Source organism: Heterocephalus glaber, unplaced genomic scaffold (assembly GCF_053883595.1).
Source record: "Heterocephalus glaber isolate CG9 unplaced genomic scaffold, H.glaber_assembly_v1.0 deba00001600, whole genome shotgun sequence".
Taxonomy (NCBI): Eukaryota; Metazoa; Chordata; class Mammalia; order Rodentia; family Bathyergidae; genus Heterocephalus; species Heterocephalus glaber.
In genome coordinates this window covers 10530513-10548450 of record NW_028258372.1, presented here as the reverse complement: position 1 = coordinate 10548450, position 17938 = coordinate 10530513, and the positions used below count along the sequence as shown (strand labels likewise).

General features: G+C 37.0%; 1 protein-coding gene across 10 annotated transcripts in view; it reads right to left on the bottom strand.

Moving 5' to 3' along the window:
• Positions 1 to 17938, bottom strand: part of Dnm3 (dynamin 3) — a 587991-nt gene that overhangs the window by 324421 nt on the left and 245632 nt on the right. For 6 of the 10 annotated variants that reach the window (XM_021265417.2, XM_021265418.2, XM_087194095.1 and 3 more), the window contains 2 exons: positions 11895 to 11946; positions 11038 to 11067 (listed from right to left, as the gene is read on the bottom strand). In XM_021265417.2, the coding sequence (XP_021121076.1) occupies positions 11038 to 11067; positions 11895 to 11946 (82 nt within the window). The remainder of the gene's footprint in view (positions 1 to 11037; positions 11068 to 11894; positions 11947 to 17938) is intronic. The other 4 variants (XM_004853428.4, XM_004853429.4, XM_087194097.1 and 1 more) reach the window with 1 other exon arrangement.

Sequence of the window (17938 nt, the reverse complement as noted above, 5' to 3'; positions counted from 1 at the left end):
TGCTTTAAAAACAATAGCTTTCACATGGCAATAAAAAATTAGAAATATAATTGAAACTGTTACATTTATAACTACAAAATAAGGGCATTTATAGTTATTTCACATTTTAAGAAGAAGAATTTACTTATGTTAAGGCTAAAAACAGGAAATAGAATAAACAGCTATCTGATTGAATGGGAAAACAGGATAGGAAAAAATGAGACCATATTCATTAATAAGCTTTACAAACATCTAATCAAAACTCAGTTAAAGCTCTGGCTGGAGCACAAGATTTTTTTCAATGCCAAGAAAACTCTATAATGGAAATATCAAGAAAATCCAAACTTATTTTCTGAAAAACTAATAAAGTTAACAACCAATGCTGAAGAAAAATGAAGGAAGCAAATCTCTTCGTGTCATGTTAGAAGCACAAGATTTTAACCTTCAACTAAAAGAATGAGTAATCTATAAAAGCAGAGAGCATTTTTGCAAAAGTATGAAAGAAAACAGCCTAACATATTAAAATATGTTAGACAGCTGCAAAAATTAAAAAGCGTGTCACTGTACAAAAATCAACTGACGGAGGAACAGGATAAAAAACCAAAACACAGACTCTAGGTTAAGAGCTTATACTTGACTGGCACTGAGGCCAGAAATCTGCCACTTATCCCTTGTCTGACCTAAGGTGAACTATTGAGCTTTTCTAAGCTTCGGTTACATCAGTTATAAAACTGGAGAAATTATGGAGCCTGCTTCATTGGGTTGTTGTAGAACTGTATGAATTGATGTAAGAAACACACTTCGGGCAATTGCTAGCCATAGGGTAAGCTTTTAAGAAATGTAAGCTGCTATGATTATTGCACTGTTACAGTTTAAATTATTACATATCAAGGACGTATTTCAAATCAATGGTGATAGTACAGATCATTTCTATATTTGTACATATTCTCCTTTAGAATAAAATAATAATAAATAACCAATAGTAACTGAGTTACTAAAGTGTGCAAACCACTGCTCTATGTTTTGCATAAACAAATGTGTTCAGTCCTCACAGTAATCCTAAAACATGTTAAGTAACTTGCCCGTGGCTGGAGAGTGACAGAGCCAGATGCTGGAGCCTGGCAGTCAGGCTGCAGAATCCATGCTCATAACCTCCACATTCTGCTCCCCAATTAGTGCCTCAAATGTACCAGGTGCCATGATGAGTCCTCGATGCACTACAGAGACAAATGTTAATAATGGCTTCAAAACACTCCATAATCACATAGATGTGTGTTAATCCCTGTTGAGATGGACACCACCTTTCAGGATATAAATGTAGTGGAAAAAATGAGAGAAAAAGAGCAATATTAAAGTTGATCTCAAAGAAGGGAAGAATACAATAGTGGTTACCAGAGCCCGGGAAGGGTGTGAGGAAGGGAAAGACAGAAAAATGGTGGTTAATAGATACAGAGGCATGCCTCACTAGTAAATTTCAGGCATTACTAACTACAGTTTAGGAGGAAAGATGTATGAGATTAGCAGGAAAATTATTCTGTATGCATACAGCTAAATGTAAAATTCCACAAAACTACTGAAAGAAAATATAAATGCCAAGTTACCTAAATTAAAATTAGAATCTTTTGTTTTATAATACACAATTTAAAATGTGACAGGCAGAAAATATTTGCTCCATATATAATGCACACAAAATTGATATACAGACAACTCAAAAAGAAAATAACGCAATAATCCTCCTAAAATGGGCATTGGGCATATCTGACATTTCACTAATGCCTATTAAATATGTGAAAGGCTGCTCCATAACTTGCAATAAGTGAAATATAAGTCAAAACAGAAAGGTATCAAAAATTATGTAAAATATAATTATTTAGTACTGGAACTGGGGTACTTACATATATGGTTAGTGTGTTCATACACTAGTTCAGCTGTTTGAAAAGAAAGGAAACAATGCTAATGCCTACCTGTACAGAAATATATAATTAAGTATGGCACATCTGTACTGTGAGACACATTAACACCGTGCCACAGGAAACAAAAATTTGTCATCTTCTGTCTGCATATTTACATAGAAAGATCTCTAAGACATTAAATAAATAAGCTGAGTTCAACTTCAAATATATTTACTAACCACCTAGTGTACACCAGGCTCTAGATGTGGTTAGGGATACATTAATAAACAAAAGACACAAAAATCCTCGCCCTTGTGGAAATACATTATTTCTAGTATGACACATGTAGAGTGTACGTCCATTTTTATTTTTAAAAAAATTACAAAATATGTCTTTGTGTGTCTGTATGTATACATGTATTTGTGTGTGTGTGCAAGTGTGTGTGTGTGTGTGTGTGTGTGTAGATGAGTAAAGCTACTCAAAAATAATCACAGTCGTCATACCCATGGAAGTGAGCGAGACTGGGTGGAGGTCAAGGGTATGTTTACACATATTGATTACCTTTTCACTATGATCAGGTATTTCTCATGAAATTTAAATAAAAATTATTGGCTCAAAATTTTATCTGTGCTAACACAAGCTAGATATTGCAACAGAAGGGAAGCCTTAAAGCAAAAAGTAAAGAAAACTTGAGACATGGCTTCTGCCTTTTTAAGGGTAACAAATAGCTCTAGCCTGACCAACTTAGTAACAAGTCTCTGTGGCCAAAGGGAGGAAAGAGTGAGCCAGCTGGTGAGGGGTGGAAATGAGAGGAATCCCTCACAATGAAGCGGTCATGAACATGGGGGAGACAGCAGGAGCTGACCCCTCACCTTCCCCAATGTATGGAAGCAGAAGCAGGAAGAGGTGGTGTAAGGTGCAGGGAAGTATTGGGTTGGGTCTGTAATGGATCCAACCCAGTACCAAGATAACCAGCAACTGTTGGTGTTGGCTGAAGCATCAACCAACAAGGAGTCCTTCCACCACTGGGGTGGCATCATAGGAATAAAGCTACTCCTCCAGGATCAAGGAGCAGATAAAATTATAGTGTCCACCAACAGGAAGACACCACGATGTTATCCATCTATTAATTCAGGGAACTTTTTGCTCTGAAATTACAGTGATTAATAATATAGCTTCTCTGGTGAAAGGTGTTAAAATTTTTAAATGTTATACAAATTCCAGGGAATTTTCAAACCATATAGGCATTTGGCTTACTTGGAATCAAACGTATCACTCTTATTGAAATAAAAGAGTCAAAAAGAATGAAAGAGACAGAGGGAGGAAAGGGAGAAGCAGAAGAGGAGGGCAGCTACAGACACACGATGGACCGTTTGACAAGTTGCTCTTTCTGCAGGTGAAATACGGCCAGGACCCTTCGCCCCCACAGAAAACCCACAGCTGAGCTAGGGGCCTAAGTGTGTCCCTACTGGAGGACTGGAGGGATTTTTCAAGGTAATTTTGAGTACAAAAGGTTTTCTTCTCACTGATTTTTAAGCTCTACACCCTCAATTAAGAAAAAGTTGGCCTTAAAAATACAGTAAGTACTCTTGAGTATTTTCTGGAAAAAGACATAAATGGCAGACATTAAGTGTTATACCATGTAAAACTCTGGATTTTCAAAAGATGCAGAACAAATTAACAGGCTATACTTTTCATTAAGTGTGACTTCCGTGGCTTCCTTGTCCATCTTTATTAAAATTATGTTCATTGTGTTTTATAAACTATTGATGGGTCCTTTTGGAGATATTTTCATAGAATTAAGGGCTAAAAAGGAAATGAATTCAAATAGGTATTATTGTGTTGTGTTGTTAATTCAGGTTACTTTATATAAACTTGTTTATTCTTTTTAGGATCTCAGGAACTTAGAATAAGAAAACGGTTAAGTAAAAAATAAAAATAACAGCAAATAAGATCAAATAATATGACTTTCCATAATTGAGACCAGAAGGTGAGATTCTTGATGCAATTTCCAAACTATTAGAAGCAGTGGTTACGCATGGTGATTAAGAAACGCTCCAGCTAAGTGTGGAGGTGCATGCCTGTGATCCCAGTCCTCGAGTTTGAGGCCCCCTAGGCTACATAGTGAGTTCAAGGCCAGCCTGAACTACATAGTGAGACCCTATCTCAAAAAGGAAAAAAAAGTCTACAATGAAATTAGCTGACTCAGATCCTAGTGCTATCATTTATACCCTGTGTCACTGGGCACATTACTTGGTCTTCGGATACCTCCATTTCCTCATCTCTAACACTGAAATAAGGATACCTACTGCAGAGCTGTTATGAGGAGCCACTGAATTAATGGATATACAGCACTAGGTTTATAATCCTAACTAGTATTATCTCATTTAATAGGTGCAAAATCCTTATGAAGCAGTAACTAGTCTTATCATCTTATTGCAGATTAGTACCTGAGGAACAGTAGCATTCAATAACTTGCTGATTGTCACACAGTGACTCTCAGTCCCATGTCTGAAGAACCATTAGAATTTGCTTCTCAACCTAGTACCATTGTCAACAGAATTGTTTTTAAAAAGAAAGGGGAAGGAGGGGGAAAGTCAGAGTATGAATTTGGCAGAGTCATTAAATTTAACCAATAAATTAACCAGAAGGTTTTAATAATGAGGAATTAACTATCTTATATTCCTTTAAGATAGCAACATGCGTAAGAATCCTGTTATTCAAATTAAATTGCCCATTCTTCAAATTAAACTGATCTGAAGACCACACAAGTCCCAACCAATCTTTGGTGCACCTTCTCCAACATCCCTCTTCTTTTCTTTCAACAAGAGCATTACATTGTTAGTGGAAATGTGAACTGGCACAACTACTATGGAAATCAGAATGGAGATTCCTCAAAAAAATAAAACTAGAAATTCTATTGGACCCAGTTATTCCTCTTCTACGTATCTTCCCAAAGGAGGTAAAGGCATCATGTTACAGTGATACATACATACCCATGTTTATAGTAGCACAACTCATAATAGCTAAATCTTGGAAACAGCCTATATGTCCAACAAAAGACAAATGGATAAAGAAAATGTGGTATTTATACACAATGGAGTTTGCCATAAAGAAAGATAAACTTGAGTCATTTGTAGGAAAATGGATCTACCTTTAGACCACAAGGTTAAATAAATCAGACAGACACACAAGCTTAAATATCTCATGGTTTTTCTTATATGAGAAATCCAAAATACAAATAAAGAGCAAAATAAAAGATAGGTAATAGGAAGAAGGGAAAAAGATCTTTCTCAAATAGGAGGAGGATCCAGAGATGGGGGGAGGGAGGAGGAGAAGGTAAGGGGATGAAAAAAGAATTAAGATGTACCAACTCCCCACAAGGAATGTAATCATTATCCACTGAAAACATGTTCTAATAATTTTTTTTAAAAAAAAGAGCATCAACTTTCAGGTGGAGAGAAAGCCTATCTCCATGCCCTGTGACCTGATAAGGGGCCAGCACCGTCCCATATGATCTGCCTACACCAATCAATATACACTATCTCATGCTCTGGCCACTGATTGGTTCCAGAACGAGCACATGATCCAATCCAGCCCAATCAGAGTCAAATGCAGGAGTTTTTCTGAAAATGGTGGAAGAAAGGTTCTCTGATTTCTGCTGGATTCACACTGGGAAGCAAATCCCCCTGGGGACTGATGGCATTGGGGCCCAAGAATGGAGCCAAACAGCAAAGAAGTAGAGCCCAGAATAAAGAAGTTACTTTTTAATTGTATCAAAACTATGAATTAAACAATGCTTAATTCTATCACTGAAGTATTTAATTATGTAAATTAATAAATTCTTTTTTTTTAACAGTCTTTTGGGTTTTCTGAAATTTACATCTGAAAAAATCCTAAATAGGGCCAGGGATTTAGCTCAGTGGTTCCACCACTTGCCTTGCAAGCACAAGGACCCAAGTTCAATCCCCAGTACCAAAAAAAAAAAATTCTAAATAATGTAGATAGCCATACCAGGAGGTCAGGTGAGGTTCCAAGTGACGGACCCCCAAAAGGTACACCGAGGTGAGAGGAAAAAAGGAAAGAGAAGGGCTGGGAGGAACCCTCTGAGGCTAGGAAGTTGCCAATTTTTGTGACCAGTTGTAAAATAACCAATTAAATGCTCACCAGTTTTAACATTGCACTCCAGCAATGTGTTTCCACAGGTGGAAGAGCTAAGGGATCTAGCAGGAAATTTTCAGGATGTTGGTATGCGTTGACAATTTTTGAGACATGTGGGAGGTTCTAATATACTAGTTTCCTAAAATGAGTTTTCAGAAATTGAGGAGGCAAAAAACTGTTTTTATAGAAAAAAATCTTTTTTCCTGGAGTCTACAATACAAAAAAGTTGGTCATCCAGTTACCTGGAGATTTGTAGGTTTACGAAAGTCAAGTTCCATACTCCAATCTAAAGTGAGAGCAGTAGTGACTATGGTAGCAAACAAAACAGATAATAAGCCTGGGAGCAAGGGGTACCAAACACAGGTGTGTGCACGCATCTGCTTTCCTTCCTGCCAAAAGGAATTCCTGCCCTCAGTTATACCGTCTTAGCTCAGTGCAGTCTGGAGCCAAGGAGCATGTCAGCAGCGTCTTCTTGTTCTATACACTGGAGGCTAAAGGAATGAGTTATTTGCTTTGTCAATGACACATCAATCCTCCTCATCACTAACATATTAAAGCCTAGGAGATTTCATCCCTATTTCTCTTTAGCTCTCCATATGTTCTGAAGAAACAATGCTCCTTAAATATGGGTGGCTATCCCCTGTGCTCCTCCTCCAGTGTCTGCACTCTCAGATTCCAGTAACACCTCTGGCCTTCAAGTAGCAACACTCTTGCCCCTTGAACCCTGGAAGACAACCTCTCACTCACTAACTTCAAACCTCCACCTCATCACTCCTTTCTCTAAATCCTGGTATATACTTTTTCTGATTTCAGAAAAATCCCCATGGCCTTAGTTTATCCATTTCAACTTTTAGTCACCATCACCTTTTGTCTTTTCTTTTTCCTGAACATCAGCTCTGATTACATTTTCCTGTTTGCCTTGCCTTTAGGTGAAGCCAAGTGACTGAGGTGTGGGATGTAAGGGGAAGAGATGTGTGTCACTTTGGGGTTAGTCCTCAAAAACCTCTGTCACTGAAGCTTCTATCTCTGTCCCATCTTCTGGAAGAAAGCCAAGGATTCCCAAAGTTCTGTCCACTAATAACCATGTGGAACAGGTTGACCCTTCCTTGCTGACTTTCTTTGGGCTGTTATAGCAGGGTGAGTTAAATTTCTATTATGCTAAGCCACCGAAATTCTGTGTTGGTTATAACCTACCCTGATTTATACAACAACAAAAACTATTCGTTCTCAGGTTTATGCCACCTTCTAGCTGTAGAAGAGAAGAACAATCCTCAAAGTTAAGAGGGCTGTTAATTTCACTAGACTCTTAGATGGTCCCCAACACTACAATACACCAGTCCAACCACCTGACAACTTTCCCCAAGTTTCTTGAGTGCCCAGAAATATCTGATCCTATTGATTATGCCCTGGAAATACTCTTTCCTGTTAAGAGTTTTCCTACCTACCTCCAGGTTGTCCTATCTCATTCATTACTTATTGGTCTCCTTTACAGTTCCTCACTCTGTTCCAGTTCTTTTGTCATCATCCTTTAACTATCATGTCTTTTTTATATCTCCAATCTGCATGAGTCCTGAATCTCGGAATCTAGTGAGGTCTCCAGTAAGCACAAACAAATCAGCACCTTCCCTTCCCACCTTCCCTAAGACTACTCGCCATTCACCTGCACTTCCCTCTGTCAGTGGGTCCCCTTAGCCATAACCCTGGGAGGATGGCTTAACCTTCCAACAACTACTCACAGCCCTTCTGATTCTATCTGCTAAATAGCTTCTGAATTTGTCCTTTCTCCTACATACGCCCAGCAACAAACATTTGTATTTTTCTCACCTAAATTACTTCCAAAAATTCCTATCAAATTCTGTATCTGTAGTTTTATTCCTCCAAATTATTTTATGTGGCTGACACCTAGATCTTGCTAACATAAAAGTCAGATGATATTCCTTCTTTATTGGAAATCCATTAATGGGTCTGTAAAATCTTTGAAGAAATAATTCTCTCCCTGCCGGACAGTTTATTCTAATCTCCCAGTGGGACTCAACAATACTATTCTTCCTGACTTTGGATATAAATTTGACCTTCTCAATATGTTCCTTTCTGCATGAAGAGCACCACTATCTTATCTGTTCCTAAAAGAGAAAGCTAGGCTGAACTGCAATCTCCAACCCTCTGCCAAGCTTCCAGTTCATAAAGATTCTTTGAATCCCTCCTACTTAATAGCTCTTGAGTTTATCAGCATCTCCTCAAACCCATACAAATACCCCTTCCCAGATCAACCATCATCTCTTATCCACCGTAACCTCTTTCCTCCCTGGTCTTCTTCTGTCTCTGCTCTTCTTCAAAGCCATTCTCCATTCCACAGGCAGAATATCTGTCTAAATTGTGGACAGGATTATACTCAAAAACTTAACAATGATACCTCACTGCTTTCAGCAGCACAAAAAGTGGTTTTAATAGAGCTTGGATTCTTATAAAGAAAGACAAAAAAAACAATGTTTCAAATAATGAAATGTGATAGTGCAAGACACTGGAGAGAGAGAGGGTAATTGGATTCTAGGGTTAGGGCCAACTTCTTGCAGTCTCCATGCTTCCATGAGACTGAGAGCTCAAAGGAGCTAGCCTTGGTGCCGGAAGACTTCAGTGAGCTACCGACAGCTCCTGGGCTGTGAGCTTCCAAGGCCAGAGCCAAGAATGGCTTTAAACACCCACCACTGTTTTCTGGCACACTGAGGTTCTGAATGCATATTTCCTGAGTAGAGGGATGAATGAAGCCTTAATTTAAACTTTGAATACTCCAATTTTGGGTGAATTTTGTGCACATTTGTGTGTGTGTGTGTGTGTGCGTGTGTGCACCCATGTGCATTTGCTGACAATTTGTGAAACTATTAATTTCTATGTAGACAAAAATGAATGAGAGCTATACGTTAAAGAGGAACTTTTCTTTCCTTAAGTCCTTTTAAAACATTTCAGAATAGATGCTATTCAATAATCTCTTACAACCAGGAGTCCTAACAGGATAAGAAGATGGATCACTTGCTAGAGTACTGCAAGGTCTTCCATCTTTACCAACACTAAAAGCCAGCATCAGTTGAAAGCCTGGACTCCAAGGTTGCTGGCTGTGGCCATCCTGACAGGCAAAACTGTTTTCATACAAACCCAAGTCAACATTAGATACTGTGATTCATTAAAAAGAAATAATTTCAATTCATTATGGTTCATTTCTACTAAGCAGAAAAACTAAAAAAGACCTCATAAAATATAGCATATTGGGTCTAAATTATTATATTTGATTCTGGAAAATAAGATATGCAGAATTATAATGTTTTGGTCTCAAAGTCAAAGCTTGTTTTTTTAACAAATTTGGCAGCAAAACCTGAACTGATGTAAGAGGACTTGTATCTTTTATTTAGTTCATTTGATGTGACTGTTTCCCTATAGAAATAGAAAATGTTTAATTACAGGGTGATTCCTCTGACCCTACAGGAATGTTGAGTAATAGATAACATAATAAATGTAGTTTTTTCCAAAGTCCAAATAATTCTGACCTTAAAGGCATGTCTGACCCTAAAAGTTTTGCATATGGGCTCTATATTCTAGTATAACTTTCACCCAATTCTACTGTCTTGGGTTATAAAACTTCTACAATGTGTGGGCTTTGAAGAACTTAGCAAAAGTAAAGTCAAAGAAACATGATTAATATGATCTTAGTATTTGGAAGTTATATAATGGAAATCTTCTCCAAGTTTCCTTTCAGATATCATTTAAAGTATACATTTACACCATTACATTATTGCTATTTGCATACATACCTACTTCTATGGACTAGAGATGCTTCTGACTATGAGGAAACTTTTATACATAAATTCTTTGCAGCACACTCAGCAACAATCCAGGAATTGGGGACATCAGAATAATTTATCATAACTTCTAATTTTTCCAAGTATTTTATTGTTCTCATTTTATAACTTTTAATAATTTTCTTATACTTAACTTTTTTTCTCCTAAGGTTTCAAGAAAAAGTACCTACTTGCTGGGAGCAAAGTTTCTACTCTTTATAGAAGATTTCTCTGGTACTGGCTGAAAAATTCATTTTGCATATGATATTTGATTGTCATAACTATTCTGCAGGGATATTTCCTCTTCTTCCCGTCACATAACTGAGCAAACTCAGGCTCAATTTGCCCAAAACCACACAATTCCTAAGTGGCAGAATGAAAGTTGAAACCAGGAGTGTCTAGGCCCAAAGCTTTTTCTTCCAAAACATCACAGAGCCAATTACTGGCCCATGTTCCAATCTTATTCTCAATTCATGCACTGTTGGAAGGAAGATCTTGCTTGACCCACAGTAAAAATCAGAACATAATTATTTTCTAAATTCTTATGTTAAACATTTGATAGCATCTTTATAACTTTATAAAATTAAGATATATTATCTGTTTTAAAATATTTAACTCTATAGTCATATAAACTGTCAATCAATGTAATTTGGCTTTTTGTTTTATTATTTTATAAAGTAAATACAAATAATTGAAATTGTGAAGGCTTATCAGCAAATACAGCTAAATAAGACATTCAATATTTACCCACCTTTTAGAAGCATCGTCTACATTTATTGAAAATATTATCAATGAAAGAAAGAGAAAGGCTTACACCTCAGAACAAGAAAGAATAAAAGGACAGAGATGAAGATCATTAATGATTTTAATTATTTTAAGGCCCATTAAAATTAGAGAAATGTTGAAGCACCCACAGTGTTAAGGGTTTATCATTACAGCATTTTAGAGTTTACTAGTTCATACCTTTCAATCACAGCAAGTTATTAGCAGTGAAGGGATGAACCCTCTGAAGAGGATTTTTATTTCAGTGATAGGGTGTTATGAACAAGACAACCTGAGTTTTTTAAAAAAAATTAGTAGCAAGCGCTAGTTGAGTTAATCAGTTAAAGACAAACTGTGCCCTCGGGAAGCTAAATGAAAAAGCAACAGTAAAGCTTACAGAACTTAGCTCGTACAATTTGCCTTGAAGGCGGAAGATTGGTTCCCTGAAATAGCAAAGAATTATATGCTTTAGTTCAGAAAAAAAGTTTTTAAAATAAAGTCTGTTATTACCTCTTCTCCTTTCAAAACAATGGAAAAAAAAAATCTAGAGCAGAGGTTTCAATTTGTTCAATAATTGTACCTCTGGATTTAAAAAAAAAAAAACAACTAAAAAAAGCATCATTGTTTTGACTTGAAAAGAAATAACAATGCAAATATTTATTATCACATAAAACATAAAAGAAACAGCAAATTGCCAGGGTTAATATAATCTCTGCAGAGCGCTATTAGTCAGAGACAGCTGGCCAGCCCCAAAACAGAAAAACTCCAAAGATCAAATGATCTTCATAAGAATGAACATCTTCATTTACCACCAGGAATTTAGTGTGGCAGAGGTTAAATCCACCAATGCCTCCTTCATGAGCTGTCCCTTCACTGTTACCAAGCTGTGCAAACGTGTGAACTAGTCAGCGGCACCAGAAAGCTCATGCAACTACTCACCATATTTTAACCTTGAACTGACTCTCAGAGTCAGCGTTAAGTTTAAGGGTCGTGGAAGCAAGCAAGTGAGGACAAGAGGGGTCATATTTGAAATGCAGAGCAAGTAGCAGAAAAGTTACTTAAAATAAATCAATATGTTTAACTGCATAAAATAGCCAAAAAGCAATGCAGTTCAGTCTAAAAACTCTAAAAGCAAAAATAAAAAAATGAAAAGCTGCATTTTAAGCAAAATTTGCACATGATTAATTTGCACTTAAAAAATAGTCAATCGAGCGATTTAGTTGCTATTCTTCAGGGCATGCATGCAGTGATTCTCTTTTACAATCCCTACCTGATTTCCGATTGTGGTTTTCTTGTGAACCTGACTGCTCCTCTGCTGAGCACTGAGAAAAGCAAAGGAAAGCAGGACTGAAGAAACTCAAAAGAACATTTTCTGAACAAGTAACAGATACTAAAATATCTACAGGCCCTTAAAAAGTCAACAACTGAGGCACAGCTAATATAAAAAAAAATAAGGTCAGTTTAATTCTGGAAGCAAAACCAACTCATGCCATTTCTAGTAGTAATTAACAGACCAAAATGTTAACAACTCCACCTGGAAAAAGCTGCATTGCTGCATTAATAACAATAACAAGTTGTTGTAATTGGGTGTACGGAATAGTTGTAATGAAAATTAAGTTAAGGTTTATTGGGTATTTACCATATTCTAAGTGCTTTATAGATATCAGTGATTTTACTTCTTACCACAATTCTGTGGGGTGGTTACTATTACTCTCTTGTTAGAGAAGGGAATGCTGGAGTAGAGAGGGTTAAAGGCCAAGTATGACTCTAATAATTTAACCTCAGAGCCTACACATTTAAGCTCTATGTTATGCTATCCTTCAACAGGATGAAGATTTTCTTGCAGTGGATCCATGGATTCCTCTAAGGATGTAAAAAAATAAAACTCATCTTGGTTATTCTGGGAAGACTAGCAATACTTAATCCTCTGTCCACTTGCTTACTAGTTTATAGTCACTGTTTTGGAAAACAATGGAATAGTCTAAAATAGAGAAGACGTAAGTTAAAGTATCATTCAACTGTTTAAAGGGATGGAAAGTTATGGTTCCCTGGTAAGACAGAAATCAATACCACACATTTCTTCAGAACAGCAGTCTTTTACAAACTCTCCTGATATATTTAAGCTGCTCACCTGCACTCAAATTCATGAAGAGCCACACACTACATACAAGTGAGGGTGGGCAGGGCCCGGTGGGGAAAAGTCACACCATATTTGATGACTAGGAACATTTTGTGAGCATATTTGCTCTCGCAATTTCTAGTTTACTAATTTCAGCTTCTTCCTTCTCTTTAGTTGCTAGTTTTCTAGTTTTTAGTTAACTGTCTAATTCCTTTCATCAAAATGAAACTCATCTATCTTCCACCATCCCTCTGAGTAATCTAAATCTTGGTTTCAGGCACAGGTAAGGATGTGAAAGAGGCGGCGCTCTGTCGTCTGCGGTCAGGATCTGAGGCGCCCACACCACCTTCTGGCTGCCCGTGAAGCATCCCAGGGCTGAAAATCTCTCCTACACTTTCTTTCCCCACTGTCACCTTCCAGAGTCCCCCAGCTTTCCTCTCAGGGACACTTAAGACACTTCATAAATGTAATCCTGCCTTCCTCATGGCTTATGGTTATCTCTTCCTAGCACTTTATTTATGCTTCTGGATTTTCTTTAAGGGAAGATGTTTTGAGTAGAACTCTGATTAGGTGTGATAACTTCAAAACTGTTACAGGCCCATAGGTGTTTATTTAGGACAAATTACCGAGACTCTAAAGTTATGTGTAGGTCCCCTTAAAATCACATAAGAAAACAAGCTGAATATAAAGCCAAAGACAGAGTGTGTTGATGATTCTTTGTGCTGCCTTAGGCAGAGTTTGACCTAAATGGACAGCAGTTTCTCAGCTGCACAGTGTGATATGCAGAAAAGGGGTAGGGAACTGGATTGTTTCTTAGGTTGGGGGGGGGGTCCAGTTCTGGGGATCAAACCTAGGACCTTGAATGTGCTGGGCAAATGCTCTATCACTGAGTACACCTGTAGGCCTCTTAAGTTTCTTTTATATCCAAGATGCCTTGAGATGCAAAGTTCCTCTCAGAAGCTTGTTAGTAACACCAGATAAAGAGAACTTCCTCTAACAGGCTTCCATCTATAAAATAATGCATTTTAGGATCTACCACCTATAAGACAATGCATAAAGAGAAACAGTTTCATGGCAACTTGAGAATGAGCCAATCTCAAATATTACAGTTAAAATAAACACTAAAATACTATTACTTTGTACCCAAAGAATAATCTTCTTATGGCAATTGGCCCCATAAAACTCAAACATACTGTTGTTTTTGATATATTTAGGTACTTAAAGTTACTTCACATATAACATAATAAAAAATCTAGGGCTGGGGATTTAGCTCGGTGGTTCCACTGCTTGCCTCGCAAGTACAAGGACCTGAGTTGGATCCCCAGTACCAAAAATAAAATAAAATAAAATAAAATAAAATAAAATATCTAGTTAGAAAACAGCCTTTATTATAATTCTTCTGTTATGGTAACAAACTAAAAATATTTCAAAGTACTTATTTAAGAAAATGTTCATGAGAAAAACATCTAAAGACTTGCAAGTTAATTTAAACCCTTGGATATATTCTTGGATACAGACACTTAACTGGTTATCTCAGCAATATTATAAAATATACCCATATATAATGTTTTAATTTGAGTCAAAAATCTTAGCATGGTATCTTGGAAGAAAATATAAATATGAATAATGTATCAGAAACCTACAATTTGCTAGTATAGGTGAAGAGATACATATACAAAATACAACAAGTAAAGGATAAGACCTATTTAATATGAGCATACGAGAATATAACAGAATGAAATAAAACTGCTTCCATTTCAAATACAAGATATAATCACCCCGTAATTTTTTATTGTGTGTATTTGTTAATTGTATAATTTCGTACTATACACAAGTGACCATGGAAGACTCTGCTACAAGACTAAAACACAAAACCAAATTAGATTTATTAGATTTATGCTTGAGACATAATGAGTGTATAATAAAAAATTTTTAATAAAAATAAGTACATTGGAAGACAGAGAAATCACAACCATGCTACCTCTGCTCAAAAATTTGTGTGCATATTCCCTTCTAGCTTTGTCCATGAGCAAACACAACAAAAAGACATAACAGAAGGGTATATCAAGGAGGCAGTGATTATTTATCAAATAAGCCCTATATATAGTAATTGCTTTGAATTTTCAGAAAGAAGAAATATCATTTCAGTTTGAGGTGATGTGAGATTTCATAGAAAACTTGAAAGATAAATGTTAATACAAGAAGAAAACCAACTGCATTCCAAGAATAAAATGATACTGGCAAAGTCAGAAGCAGAAAGATAAGGTATGTAGGAAAATTGTGGACAGTAAAACTATTATGGCAGAATTATATAATCAGAGATTCAGGTTTATAAATGACCTTAAAGTCATCTACTAGAACAACTGGATGCCGAGGCTAATTATAAAGACTGGCTAGTACACTGTAGGTAGCAGACAGTAGTCAATGTGTCTAAGCCAGCAAATGCCATGATCAAAGTATTCTTTTATAAAAATTACCTCCCCAAAATAAGAAGTATTGACTATAAAGCAGGGAGGACAGGAAGGCAACCTCTCGCAGGCAGCTGGGGTCCTGTTCAGTGTTCAAAGTCCAATCAACTGCCATTTCTGGATTACACCTTCTTAGAAACCTCCAGTATCTCTCCTGCCCATGAGCTCCCATAGCCTTTCCTGTGCCTGCATCACATAAACAGGCTCCTCTGATAGTTAGGCCTCTATCTCCCCTCCAACAACATCTACAGCTGATGGAATATTGCATCAAACTTGGTATTTCTACTTCTCTCACTACTGACATCACCAAGCACAAGGTGCATGGTCGTATTTTAAGAAATATTTATGGAATTGTATTTTGATGTGAGGGTTATTTATAACCAAACTATCAGTGTTTATCAAGAAGCACATCATAGATATGTACAGTACATTAAAAAATCCCAAAGTGTCCAAACTAGCTATAGCACGTCAGAGAGTGGAGTAGAAAGGAAAAATGGCAATAGAATAGGTAGAAGAGGCAAGCAGGAGACAGATTATACAGGGCCTTGGAAATCATGCTAATATGGTTAGACTTTATTCCAAAAATAATAGGGAATCCCAGAAGGAGTGAGAAAGAACATGACGGGAGGCAGAGATTTGGGTGCAGCAACCCAAAGTAAGAGAGGACCCACTTTAGTATGTCAGTGATGGTATAAAGCAATAAACAAACCCAAAACCTACTATGGCAAGAGTCAAAGGAATCTGGTAAAGATGAAGGGAGGCACTGATAGGAGAACAAGAAGTGCAGAATGACATCCAGTTGTTTGGTTTAAGCATCTGCAGAGAGGGGGAAGAGGTGGAAATTATAAAAGCAGACGATGAGTGCAGTTGGGGACTATCAGGTTGAGGCTTTTAGGGTACACAAGCAGAGATGTTCAGTAGGTAGCTGAATATGGTGCCCACCTCAGGAAAAGGTTTTGGGATAGAGAGCGAGATTTCAGAGTCATCAGATAAAGTTAGTAACTGAAGTATTGGAGCAAGTGAGATCAGCCAGGCACAACACAGGGAGTGAGAAAAGAAGACATCTAGAGAAGAGCACTGATTACAAACCCAGTTACTAAGCCATGGACAGAGGAAAAAGAGCTCCCAAAGAAGACTGAGAGTTGTGCTGTCCAATCCAGTGGATGGTAGACAGATGTAGCAATTAATACTTTAATTAATTTAAATTAAAATTTAAAACTTTAAATTAAAATTTCATTTCCTCCATTTCTCTGGCCACACCTCAACTGCTAAACAGTCACATACAATAAGTTGCTACTATACTGAACCACACAGGTTAAAAAAATATTTTCTTTATTTCAAAAAGTTCTACTGAGTAACACTGCTGTGGAGAAATGTAGCTTTTTTAGTATTACTCCAAGATTATGCACACTTCCTAGAGTCCCAAGAGTACCATGTATAAGTCTGACTCATCCAATCACATTGAGGCAAAGGGAAAAGAAATGATGTCACTTCTGTCAATAGAAATTTCAGGCTAAATATTATTCAAGAAAATCTTACAGAACTAGGGGGATGGCTATGAAAGAGGGATCACTCATCTCCCAAGATTCACCTTCAAAATGAAAATGAAGTTCAAAATAATAGATTTGAGCATGGAAGTCTACTTATTTTTAAAACGGTTCTTTGAATATTAAAATTCTTAAACATATTTGAATAGGTGATGCTATTGATGCCCTTTCAAGTCGCCCAGGCTTGTATTTCTACCTGATAATAATCCCAGTGAGAAACCAGGTATTTAATAGCTAAACTTGCATGTGAGTCAAAAGAAGAATCTTGTTATGCTCTAATACCCACGTTTGGATTCTATCAGACAGAGAACACTCTTCTGTAAGAACGGGAACTAGAAATACCGTTATAATAGATTTTGATGCTGTGTTAGGGAAGCATGAAAGAAGAATGGAAAGGGAAAGATCATGCTTGCTCTGGAACTGGTGGCAAGATTCAAATACACTTTTTGTAAAACGGCAACAGAGGCACCTCAGAAGATCGGGAAGTAGATACAACGAACTCTACAACCCACACAATTTTCATGGTGCTCATATAACAAGAACTGAACTATGCAAGCGGGATTATTTCCACTGTGAGAAAACAGGTGCTGAGACCTACTCAGCAGATCGAAAAACAAACAGACCTTGGCGTGCCGCTTAGGGTATAGAGACGTTACTTTAACAGCCTCTATCTGGACGCCCTCTTTCTCTCAAACCACTAGACTGCATAAATCTTATAACTCAGGAGGCAAATTGTGTCATGGAACAAATGAAGATAAGCACAAGAATTTGCAGTTTTATTTCCCAAGGCATTCAGCTAACAAGCTTGCACTGCTCTTCAAATAGCTGGATTGCTGAGAATGAGGGGACGTGAAAAAATAAACAATAAACCACTGGACTCATTCTTATTTTCTTATATAGTGAAAACTGGATATGTTAGAAAATATAACACTGGGGTTTTTTTCCAAAAGTGAAAAATGACAAATTAAAATCCTTAAGTCACAGGAAAAGTTGCCATTTACTTCTGAAATACTGAATTTTTAGGTTCAGAAACTATATATTATAGTTATACAACCAAGCTTTTGAATGTCAGGAAATTCCAAAGCCTACAGCAGAGTACACTTGGACATATGACACATGGTACATATTTTACGGTCCATGTGTAACAAACAACTGAGAGACGGCAAATGAAGTTCCACAT